Raw genomic sequence first — 13,271 nt, 5'->3', positions numbered from 1 at the left:
TGTCAGTGCATCAGCATTCTAGCATTTTATGCTTAATTGTAGAGGTTAATATATGATTACCAGGAATATACTGCAGTGAGTTATCATGAAAATATAAATAGAAGGAAGAGACTTTTTGCTCCAGTTAAGAGCCATGTGTTTTAATAGGGTATTTTGTACTTGCATCCAGCTCTGGTCCCAAAGGCCTGTGTATTAGAAAGTTCTTGATATGTTCCATCATTTCCATCTACAGATGTGCTTCAGGTTTTTTTGGCCTTTGTCTCCATGCTGTATATACTACACTAATAAGTGAGAAACGTAAGTTAACTGAGTTAGTGAACATTTATATTTAAAATTATTTAGGTTAAAAGGGATCTCTGGATATCATCCAGTCTGGACCCTTCAAGTGGGTGGTTATGAACATCTAATAAGTTCCTACTCTGAACATTCAATTGACTCTCTAATAAAATGAGGATCATATTTTGCATTTACAGTTGGGTATTCAAAGTTTGCAATGTGAATGCCACCCCTAAGAAACATTAACTTTGAAAAATCACCTTATCTTTCTGAAAGGCTTCCACATCTTATACTTTCATACTCTGAAATCTGTTTCTTGCTTTATCAGATTCCAGTAGGGAGGAAAATACTCTACTTTGATTAAAAGGGAAAGAAGATATTCCCATTTTGCTTTCCAAGATTTTTTTTTACAAAAATAAGTGCTTAGTACATATGTAGTTTCATTTGTTGAAATGATCATTTGAAAAACCTTCCTTATCCATTTGTACCCTCCTTTATTGTCTTGTTTTCTTAAAAGAACGCTACAGTGAGAAGAGAGCTACCTTTATGTTGGGGCTTTGCTTTTCATACTACATATCAGAAAAGAAATTATTTCATTCAGAAATAAGGCCACAGCACTCTGCAAAAAAATAAAATTAAAAAAAAAAAATGGCAGCCTAAAGACATTCTGTGGCAAATTTAAGCCATCTTCTTCCCACAGTGTTGTAACAGAAGGTTTTGTTCTTTTGCTAAATATATTTATTTCCTATTCTTTTAAATGGTTGTATTTCTTCTCTGGCCAACTCCACTGACATTGTATCAGCACTGATGGAGCTGTTTGGAGGTAGGTGACAGAACTGTCACTGTATCAATCTCACCATTAAGCTGTCAATTCCACAGTAGCATTTGGAATTGAATCAGACAGTTCCACTGACATTGTAACCACAGCGTGTGAAAGATACTTCTATTCCTTCGGATATGCAGGAGACACTTTCATTTACAGAAAGGACCTACTGACACTCCTGTTCTGCACTCAAAGATTAGTCAGACTCTTTGGGGAAATCAAAGGAAGCTGGTGTCAGTACAAACTGTACCTCCATGAGGTTTCTGGTGACCCAACTGTCCAGCATAATTGCCCATTACAGTTAAACTTCCAAACTTCCAGTGAAGTCTTTCAAAGACATTCTGTTTTTCATTGATTTTATATTCCCACCCACTGTCAACACAACCTTATAAAGACAGGTTTCTTTGTGATTTATAATAAATAAGGTTGTAAGATAACTAGGCCATTTCTTCTATTAATAGAATACTATTGAAAGCACCCCACTTCCCCTCCATACAGAATGAAGCACACTGCTTATTCATTCTGTTCATTTTCTTCTGCATCAGCACCTATTCTGATACTTTTTTTTTTTTTTTTTTTTTTTTTAAACTTCATACATTTATAAATCTCACTGGATGAGGGTCAGGCCCTGCTACTAGCAGATTGTATTTTTATATTCTCAGGCTGGCTGTACTTGGGACAACAGAGTTCTGACCTATGTCAAGATATGGCAGTAGTTAAAACTAAATAGGAAATAATCAAGGACACTGCTGCTAGAACAAAAAGTCCCTAGATTCTTGGCACAAATTTAAACCTTGTAATAGCATATTAAGACCTGATAACAATGTTCGTGTGCACTTTTATGAGTTGCTTACATGCCCTCCTATAAGAGGAAGGCATTAACAATACGAGTAGACTATACAAATAGTAGAACCACAAAGGAAAATTTGAGGTCATCAGCTTCTACGATTATGAGCTCACGTAGGTATATGGAGAAGACGTATTAAACACTGTTTTGAATGCTGATTAAAGACATGCTGCATTGGTCAGGGATAGTTTTATAAATAGAACAGAAATTTGGATTAAATCTTGTTATCCTCAAAAGATAAAAAGGTGAAAATATTTGTTTTTTAAATTTAAACTCTCTGTACATATATGAACTTTCTCTCTCTGTGTGAATATACATGTATATAGAGTTTATATACATATTCCTACATAGAGTGTGCATATATCCATATATATAATCTTACATAATATATAATCTAATAACAAAGTCAATATCGACCACCTTTTGCATGTCACATCTTTTTCAAAATGCATAAAATTTAAGCACAGAGTTCTCCAAAACTGGTTCCCCCTGCATTTAAAAGCCTTTTTTTTTCTTTATTACTGTTATTATTTTTATTAATCTTGGGAAATTAAAAAGACTGAAAATGCATAGGGTTTTACATTTGAATTTACTGGAAGAAAGAATCCCAGGAAGAATTTTTTTCTGGTGTGGTGCTTTTAAAATTAAGCTCTAGAACATTTGTACTCTATCATTATAAACAGATTTTACCATTTTGTATTACTTTAAACATTATTCTGTATGAAAGTGAACAAACTCTCAACCATGGATGTGAGACAAAACCTATGGAAAAAGGAAATTACAACATAATGGAAACGATGGCTGGGAGCCATACCACCCTGAGCTTTTAGCTCATCCTAACAGAAAGGCCAAGCTGAGCTGATTTGGTCAGTGCTCCAGTTTGGAATCTCTGAGGAAACCTCCGAGATTCCTGGAGGAAGTGGTGGTGGCAGCATTGTAGGTGGTACTCTCTGTTCTTGAGTCGTCATTGGGTCAATAACCTGTGTGATGGGAGCCAGCAGGATTTCCTGGAAGAGTTGTGGGCAAGATGTGAAACCACGGTTCTGAGTATCAGGGATTATTTCAAGACCACCATGGACTTTGTGTGAGGGGTAGAACTGGTAACCCTGGGGTACTGATCACATTTCAGTATCAGCCTTTCTTATTCAAAATTATTCTAGCATTTGCTCCTCTTTGGGGCAGCAGAATAAAACCGGTAATGTAAGGCCAGGATGCTGGAGTGCTGAAAAAAGTTCAAATTCCACTGAAATAGACTTTTACTCTAAATCCTGTCATTAAGTAGAATGAGATTTGGATCACATCTAGAGCCCTTAGTGTAGAAGGACTCTGACAGGGCTAATGTGTTTTTGAAGGAGCTCCTCTCTTTTCATGCCTTTCCCATTTGAGCAATGCTGTCTCTGCCTTTCAGCCATAATCACCAGCCATTACTCAGAGATGCTGTCAGGCCCTGTCGTGCTCCCAGAGCAGCTCAGCTCCAGATTGTTTTCCTCCCCAACCCCACTATGGTGTAGTGACACTATGACATTACATTGTCCCCAGAAACGACATGAATCTGATTTATAACTGGTGGTAAAACTTTATTATTCAAGTTTAGATGTAACAGACATCTTTGCTGCCTGAAGATTGTTTGCATAAGAAATACACCAAGAACATGTTTGTGAGTAGAAATGAACATGCACTATGAAACTCAAAAAACAAAACAAAACAAAAAACCCAAAACAAAACAAAACAAAAAACACATCCATGTGTTGTAAGGACAAAACATTAAGAGCCAGCATTCTAGAGTCAAATCAGGGCTACAAGTTTAATGATGGTTTTTAGCAACATGAAGTCATTCTTTATGAAGTCCTTTTTTTTTTTTTTTTTTTTTTCCTTTTCCTGCTGGTGAATTTTCTATAAGCTAAATTTACAATGGCATTTTGAGATGTTTCCTTTTCTCCTGTTCTCCTACACTGAGCTCAGAGGCCAAAATGATAGGAATGGAAAACTGTGTAGCTGTTACAGTGTTTTTACTTTACTAAGTGTAATTTTGCTTTGCTAGTAAAGGAATTTTACTTTGCTAAGTGTACCAAAAAATCAAATGAAACTGGTATTTATGTATTGGGTGGCTACTAAATTACTGTCTTTTATCCTCTTGAAAGAGGTAAATTGGGGTGTATGTGATTACTATATAGATAGCACTTCACCAACTGCCAGCATTCCAGAGCTGGCTGAATTAAATGAAATTATGAGGAAGAGGGTACAGAGGAATCCTATTCTGAGGTGATAAAATAACTTAATTTTACTTGGTCCATCTTAACTTTGGAGAACTTTATCTATCACATTTGGGATACGTTGACAAATTGCTCGCTGTTCTTTGCCAAGCATAACCATCTCCACAGAAGCAGAAGGAAATATATCTACCCTTCTGGCTGCACAGAAGCGAACTTCTAATCTCCTTGGCTTTTCCTGACCAGTATTAGGAATTAGCATGTTAAGTCAGCCAAGAAAAATCAATACAGGAGCATAAATGAGAATATATTTAGACATTCTGGGTAAAAAGCAGATGGTGGACAACAACCTTAGCACATAAAGCAAGTAGTTATGACAACAAAACAACAAGGATGGACCTAAAAGTCTGTCCCACGGTTGCCAAATCAATTTTTCCCATTGCACAACCACTGTTTCAGCACTGTATGGCATTAGCATCAGTCACTTGTCCTGCTGCCCCTCTAACTGCAAAAATAATCTCTAGCTCACAGCGTGCCTCAACCTTTTGAGATGTCTCTATTTTCTCTCTCTTTAAAACTGTCACAATGTGCAACAGTACCTTTTATAGGCAAAACCAAAATATGAGTATCCAGTGTCCCTCCTCCTTTCTGGAAGGTCCATAAATTCAGGGAGGAGTTTAATCGGTGGCAATTAGCTGCAAAACTTCTTTTGGATAGTTTAGCACCTGAACACAAATTGTGCTCTGCAAAATATTCAGCCCCCCTCAGCATTAATTGAGGGGGCAGCAGCCATGAAATGATAGCTTAGAGACAGTCCGGTTTGCAGAAGATGCTGCATGATGGTTCCATCTACAGAGAGGATTAATGGAAACATTGTGCCTGTTCTGCAGTCTGATTTGTGACAGGCACCACAAATCCTCTAGTTTTGAAACATCACCTATTTTGTGGTCCAATTTGAGATATGTTTTAAGATCTTAAACTACCATTCCTTAGTAAGAGAAGTACATCAGCTTGAAGACACTGACAAATTGAGAACAAAGACTGATTCTTTGAAAGTTCAAATTTTAGTGCTGTAAACTGAAGGAAATGCAGTGGGTGCAGCAATTATTTCTGTGTGCTAACATTCGTTTCAATCTGAAAATTATTAAACAAGATTATTTGTTTCCAATGTCAGGATTTATATATCTTTTTATTAGTATCCATTGTGAGGGGGTCTGGAAGAGCAATGGAGTCACCTCTCCTTTGTTAAGAAACAAAACTGTGCTCCCCCCACCCCAATCAAAGAGAACAGGCTATGGCAAAATCCCATTTCTTACAAAGCAGAAATCTTAGAACATCTCAATATGTCATGGCAAGAACAATGAACTTTTTTCAAATTTTATTTGCATCATCTAGGTATGCAATAATAACATTCAAAAACCTGTCTTGTTCTTTGCACTCATAAGATTTCATTTCTCCTCAACCCCAAACCCTGATATGTGTATTTCCCATTATTGGCCTCTGCTTCTGAGTTTAGCAAGAAGTGTTATGAAGTACAGGGTAGTGCTCAAGTCTTTCAGTGCACGTCCCCATAAAATACTTTGCCATGAAGATGCAGTTTCTATCAATAAAGAAGCCAGAGGAACTGGTAGGTCTTAGATGAAGTAAATCAAACCAGTAACAACTGAAAACTGGCAGGCAGCTACCTCTGAAGCCAATAAAAAGTCACTGCTTAGTGAGTCTAACATCTTGGAAAAGCTGAAAAGGACACACACTGGACCCTGACGTAACAAAACGAGGGCAATCTATTTCAGTCCCCAAGGAAAAAAAACAGAAACAAAAAATACCCAACAAAAATAAATCCACAAAAACCAAGTCAGAACTTATTACTGGAGAACAATAGTAAAAACATAACCAGACTTCGTCTGGCACTGGTATCAAGCTGGAGATTCATCTAAAAAATAGAAGAAGAAGAATGTGGCCCAATATCCTTTGCTAACCTAGAATACTATTGAAGGGTTACAGAACTCAACCGTAAACAGATTGAGTGGGACTTTCCATATGCTGCTCACCAGAAAGAAGCAATGGGTGGAGCAGGAAGGAATGCAGCCTAATGCTGAACAACAGCCTGTCTGTGCCTAACAAATCAGAGAAACTGTGCAATAATGTTTCAGCTCTGTGAAAATATAACACCTAAATACTGCCAAGGTCAGCAAGACCTTTGGTGATCAACTGTGTAAGTGCTTCTCATGCTTGTGATGTTTGTTGGCGGCTGCTTTAGGCACATTATTTCTCAAAAGACTATCAAAGTGCTGAATATTTAGGCCAGTTCCCCCCTGGTTTTCCTTTTGCCAACCCCTATAAGACATTTCCTATCACCTCTCCTTTCATCTTCCACCTCCCTGTTTAATCTGGTTAAGTATCTTATAAGTGCACCAAATTCTAGAAGGGAGAGTGGTGAGATTCAGGTAAGTTAAATACAAGAACTTTTTTTTTGTTTTTATGATGCTTTAGTTTCAATTACATGAAAATCTGAGAAAGGCGGCATGTAAGTGAGATCAGAATAGGACCCTTTACATATAATCTCAAGTGAGGACTTAGTCCAGAGATATTTTTATAGAACATTTTAAAAAATAAAATGCATGAATGGAGAAATAAAAGACAACATAATATCAGAAAGACACTTTAAACTTCATTCGCTGCAACATTCATGAACCAGTTGAGCTACACCTGCCATCCAACCATAAGGAACTAAGACCCTGCACTGCGAAAAAGAAACAAACCCAAACAAAACAAAAAGCAACTGCGTAATATTGTAAAAATGGAGTGCAATGCTACTACAGAATGCAATAAAATATCAGTGCTGCATCGTCAAACAGCACTTATCAAAATAATTTCTGAAATGTTTCTTCTGAAACACAGACAAAGCAATAAAAAGAGGATATATGTTTATCATTTTAAGCATAACAATGTGAGTTAAGAGCTTAAGAATACAAAAGTACTTGGAATGAATAGTGCTACCCTTTTTTTCCTAAGTAGGCATAAAAATATTTTCATTTCCTTCTTGTTTTTTCATACCATTAATATCAACAAATTTCATTCATGTTATCGTTTACAACTTTAATGCACACACACAGAAAAAAAGATACCTACTGCAATAGAAATAGTTGCTTCATTACCTTGTTTGCTACATTTGCAAATGTAAACAGCGAGGCAGAGCCAGAACTGACTCTAATGCATGATGGAATATCTTTGTTGCATACGTACACTGTAGAAAATAATTATTCAATATGTCAGGCACCATTATTTGAAATGTAATACATTAATATTTACTAGAAAAATAAGGTTTTTTTCTATTTGTTCTCCCAACTTCTTTAATGAAATAAGTTAATCTGACAGTGCATCCAGTAGCTTGTAATATCTTCTACATCCCTGTGGCAAAATAATAAACTACTGGTTGGGACACTATAATGAAAATGATTAAAGTCAGTTCTTGTACACCCTTGTAGCAAGCATGGAGGCTCGTCTAACAGCACCTTTAACCAATTATTTAATATTTAGTTATTTAGCCCTATTTCCCTGAGCAGTTATGCTGAGGAGCTTTCCCTTCATGGATAGTTTTTAAAAAGCTTTAAGTATTAAAAAGTACTATGAAGACATTTAATGCTACTTAGCAAAAGCTGGTATAAGTCTACTGAAGGGATTGACTGGTATGTATAGCAATGTTAAGCCTGTGGAGAAGTAACCTTAGACTTTAAGGTTTAAAAATGTAATATATTAAAAATATATTAAAATAAAATACAGCAGGTTACCTTGTTCTATGCAAATTAAACCCGGAGTGTGGCTACTGTATTAGAGACTTCACTTGCACAAAATGTTTTTTCTAGACTAAAGTGTGCCAGAAAGAATGTAGTGATAAAATGGTAGCTAAAAATCAGCTGAGTCTGAGAAACACGTAGATGACATTGCTGCCAAAGCTCTGAGGACAAGGTGACCCTAAGGCATGTTGTAGGGCAGAAATTTGCCCAAATTAAAGAAAATGACCTTTTAACATCTGTATATTTAACATGTCTAGTTCTTATATACAATGTGCATATGTTCACTATACCCCTGCAGCAGTATATACATATACACATCTTTGCACTCTTGCCAGTTATGTCTCTTACACAACAGCAATTAATTGTCCGGTAAAATTTCCTCAAGATTATTCGCCATGATTCACTGCATTCTGGCTAGCTTTGGTGGGCCGTGTCCCATAGGATTATCTTCCTCCCCTTCTGGCCACCATCCAACTGTTCTTTTTTCTTGGTAACCCACTCAATAAAAAGGAAAAAAAAAAAAAAGGATAAAAAAAAGGAAAAAATAAAGAAGAAAATGAAAAAAAAAGAAAATAACAAGGGATTTAATATTGGATAAGGCATGCTCTCTATATGAAGTGCTTTATAGGTCTTCACAAGACATTACAAGCTATTGAATTCCCATCAAGGAAACCTATTTCTGTTTAATTGTGCTAAGTGCTAAGGTTTACTCTTTAGGTTTTCCATTCTTTTCAGCTTGTGCATTGTTCCTGTGTAGGCCCCTCTGGATGTGAGTTGTGAAGTCATACTTGTCCGTGCAAAGATGCTGGCATATGCTGCACTGGAAAGGTCCACTGTCACCATGGCAACTCATATGCAAAGCATACATCACTTCATCCAGAAAGACAATGCCACAGTGCACACACTTGGTAGAAAGTTCATCTTGAGTACTTCTATCAACTTTCTCTGTTTTTACTACATTCAAGGGACCTTCATTTTTTACATTTGGTGGTGCCTTACTCTTTTCCTTGGAGGCACCATTTGCAGTTGGCCCAGGTCTGGAATGCTTTATCGCCAAATCTAGAGGAATGTCATTGTCTGATCCGACAGCTGAAAAATGAGGAGGCAGATTAAAGGTGGGATAAGGCACATAGTTTTGGCAAGGATTTGGTAGGCCAGGCACATGACTCAAGTAGTGTGGATTCCCAGGAACAGACAGCTTATATTTACTCCAGAATCTCAGCCAGTCAGCTTCACTCTGAAAGTCATTGTGTACAAACGGAAGTCCAAAAAGTGGGTACTGGTATTTTTCAATAGGGCTTCCAGGTGGTGAATAGTTTGGGTGTTTCGCAGGTCTCATGTATTTTTCTATTGGGCTGCCTCTCTCTGAGCTTCCTTTCCCTTCTGATATCGATGAACTGTTTCCTGGGTCTCCAGTACTTTCCTGAGGACTTTTTATCTGAATGTGCAAAGGTTGCATCCTTTTGTGAATATCCAGAGTTTGGCTGACCAATATTGGCTGCTGAGCAGAATGGCTTTTAGTCAATGAACCTGGGGCCTCATATTTACTGAGGCTGGGAAGCTGAATTTCTCTCTGATGACCTTCAGGTAAATGATCCTCTGACCTCCTCTCTAAGGGGCTTCCATTGACTTGCTCCTCACTGCTACCCCTCTGCTGTTTGTTTAGCTGCTCAGCTTGAAGTGCCTCTGGGTTAAGGCGCTTTCTTGTTCTTCTTCTAATGATCTGCTCACCATTGTTCTGTTTAATGATGTTTAAAGGCCTGGGAGTCTGCATGGAACACACACATAATGAACAAAAGGAAAAAGAGAGACACATTAAACAAATCTGCAATATCACGCTCATGCAAATTTATCTTTTCTTTTCTGAAGAGCTATATTACAAGAGCCTCAAGGGAATGACCAAATTTCAAGCCAAATGCTGGTCCATGATCCCTCATGCTGAAAGTAAACTAGGAAATGGCTTGTTTTATCAACCTAGAAGTCAACTGTCATAGACATACTATGCCTGTTTACTTAATAAAGGCAAGAAGTATCCAAGTTGTCAAAGCATTTATTACCTCTTATTCCTAAAAAATTCTGGGAGAGATTTGTTGAAAGTGGTTGCTGAGAGCTGGGCATGAGGTGGGAGATGCAAGGCCCTGTGCACTACTGTTTATTCAGTTCACCATGCCACCAAAGCTGGTATTGGAGAGGTTTGCACAGATCCCACTGACACAAGAACTGGGCAACACTTACCTTAATACTCACTCTGCTTTGACATGGATAGAAAATGCAAGCAAACACAGGGCTTGCTGACCACCATTGCTGTCACCTAGCAAATGGCTGCAGGTCCATTGTGGTGGTGAGTGGGATGATGGTGGCTGGAAAGGGGCTAAGAAAGATGGAGAAGAAAGCCCAGGAAAACTTCTCCTATGCACCAAAAGGTCTACCTGTACTTTGGCACCAACTCCACCTCCTTCATCCCTACTGTATTTCTTTCTAAGTGTTACTGATGTTGTGCTACTAAGCCATGAGGGAAAGCAGACATTCCCTGAAGGTAGGGAAAAAGGGATCTGTAAAGAAATAAGCATCTCGAAAGAGGCAGAGGCAAGAACTGAGTGAGGACTTCTGTTTCCATATGCTACTACCCCACAGCAGCTTAGGTTAGGTGGCTTCTTTAGAAAAGAATTGAAAATACTTTTGTGTGAAGAACAAAAAACAGTACAAGGAAGGACAAGGAAAGGCCACTTTAAAAGGAAAACAATGGTATATGAGTAAAAAATGGTTCTGTACTGCCAGTATGTGTTGCTCCACTGGGCAGACGTTAGAGTAACAAAAACTACCCATAAGACATTCAGTTTGGTGTGCTAGCAGTTGACATTTGTCTTATTCAAAAGCACATATAATCCTATTTTTGTTGGAGGTCAGAAAGGTGCCTCTCACTGTATTCCACTTTTATGCTTCTTTAAAAATTTTAAAATTGTTTTTAAAAGCAGATTTAATTTTGGCTTACAGTCAACATTCAAAGTAATTTGTGCCTTGAATGTAACTAAATTTTTATATATTCATAACTTCAAATTAGTATAAAAACATCCAGAGCTGGAAGATCACTCACTCTATTATTTCTGGAGATCTAGTTTCTTTCTTGACTTGCCATGTTCCTTTCCTCTTTCACCTATTTATTTCCCTGCAATTGGGGATCTATTTTTTAAGGCTTTACTTTCTGTTAAAACACTGAATCAGAAGTAATACACACTTTTATTTAGATTTTTAATAAGAGAAATTTAAACTAGACGGAAAAACAGCACCTCAACCAGCCTGCTCACACAGATAAAAGCTGAGATAAAATGATGTTAGAAGAAGTTAGAATATTTTTAATGTAAATTCAATTCAGATAAAATTATAGTTTGTAGAATCAATAGCCAATCAATATGTATAGGCATATACTCTTTATTACAACCTCAGCGTAATTTCCTTGGCTTTTTATGACAATTGTAACACAGTCATACTGAGATGCTGTGCGATATATTACAATATTGTTGTTACTCTTATTAAGTTTTTATTTTTACACTACAGACCATTTTTATAAGGCCTCCATACAATCCTTCAGTATTTTGGAAATATTTTTAGCCTTACTCTTCATGCCGCAGGTGTGAAGTCTGATTATCAAAGTAGTTAAAAGAAACATCTTCCTACATTTGATTAGGGACCCTCACACAATTATTTGCAGCTCTGGCTCTTCAGAGTTACATGCCATGAGTTAAAGTCTGTAGGTCCAGCTTTCAAATTCTTCAGCATGCAAATGACTGTACTGATCTGATTCAACTAGTCCTTATGTGATTCAAATGGACTATTAAGGGGTGAAAGTTATTAATTTTCCTTATTCATAGTAGTAAGGTGCAGATAGAACTATTCTGTATTTGGTTGCAACGAAGGCAGATAGGAAAGTTTAAGCTCACTTCTTGTTTTTCAGTGGGGCATTACATTTAGAATACATTTAGAATATAGTGGAAACATTGACAAAACTTTATTTTTAAAATGGTCTACATCAGATCCTTAATTTTATGTTGTACATAATATATTGAGGATGATCACAAATATTTTTTGCCATCTCCAAATCAACTAGCAATCACCCTACTCCAAATACATGAGTAAATTTAAAAAAATTTTTTTAAAAAATCTCAAAATACAACAAAAGAGTTCATTAAATTACTGTGATTAGGCTTCCTAGATGCTAAGGGAAATTGGAGTGACCTCTCCACTAGACATTGAAGCAGTCCAAGGATGTGGCCAAGGAATCACTATGGAACAAAATCTAGCATTCCATGACCAAGTTAGAGCTATTATAAAAATATTATAAAAATAGGGAACAGCATCACAATGATAATGGTCAACCTTATCTGGGGAGAAACCAAATGTGAATACTGTGTATATATTTACAGTGAGCTGTGTTTTTTTCACTATTTTAATAATAGACTCTTGGATTATTATTACACACTTCTTAACACAATTGTTTGGATTAAAGGAGAGAAATGTGAAAAATATGGGAAGATTAATGTAAATTACCCCTAGATAGATGGACCATTTTTGAAAACATACTGAAAAGTTATTCAGGGGAATCACAGAAATAGAAATGTGACTGAAAGCAGAAATCACTACCATGTTAACATTTGTCAATCACTACAACCTAGTAGTATCTGACAGACCATAGATTTTTCTTCTTATTAAATACAAGGAAAAAAGGGACCTTAGGCTTGAGTTAATGAGGATAGTAGTTCTAGATAGTAATAATCCAAACAAAAGGGAGCTAAGAAATGTGTAAAGTTGCTACAGGTGAATTTTGCTCAGCAGTGCAGCATAATTTAGTTGAACAAGGTGTCTTTTAGAAGGGAATTGTATTCCCTTGAATTTTTATAGTTTTGGACATTTACCTGATAACTGTATCATCCTAGGCCCCTTAATTCAGAAACATATATGACAAATACTTCTGCAATTTTTCATGAACAACAGGCAGACAGATAAAAGAAACTTTCATCTCTCTAGTGTCAGCCTAAGGAGTGTCCCTTTGCATGGACTCTCAAAAGGTGTCCCAAAGGAGAGATTTGTTTGATTATTTCAGACTCCTACTAACAATGGAGTTGCTATCATACCGCAACAGAGTAAGGCTTAATTAAATTTTTTGCAATTGTTTGGTCAAAGTTCAGTTGAAGATATTAATGTCAAATGTCCACTGAATGACAGTTTATTGCTGTGCTTAAACAGTTGAGCTAAGAGACAGTGTCAGCTTCTTGCTTTCAATATGCATAAAACAAACTTTGACATTGTATTCCTAATTATGA

The 13,271-nt window shown here is 36.8% G+C and overlaps 1 protein-coding gene across 8 annotated transcripts in view; it reads right to left on the bottom strand.

Moving 5' to 3' along the window:
• Positions 1 to 3,502: 3,502 nt before the first annotated feature.
• Positions 3,503 to 13,271, bottom strand: part of TRPS1 (transcriptional repressor GATA binding 1) — a 215,652-nt gene continuing 205,883 nt past the window's right edge. For all 8 annotated transcript variants that reach the window (XM_050305510.1, XM_050305531.1, XM_050305552.1 and 5 more), the window contains one exon: positions 3,503 to 9,721. In XM_050305510.1, the coding sequence (XP_050161467.1) occupies positions 8,660 to 9,721 (1,062 nt within the window). In that variant the 3' untranslated portion in view covers positions 3,503 to 8,659. The remainder of the gene's footprint in view (positions 9,722 to 13,271) is intronic.

This window comes from Myiozetetes cayanensis, unplaced genomic scaffold (genome assembly GCF_022539395.1).
Source record: "Myiozetetes cayanensis isolate MyiCay16 unplaced genomic scaffold, myiCay2020 scf1, whole genome shotgun sequence".
NCBI lineage: Eukaryota > Metazoa > Chordata > Aves > Passeriformes > Tyrannidae > Myiozetetes > Myiozetetes cayanensis.
The sequence above is the reverse complement of the archived record's forward strand: the minus strand, read 5'-3'. Positions and strand labels throughout refer to the sequence as shown.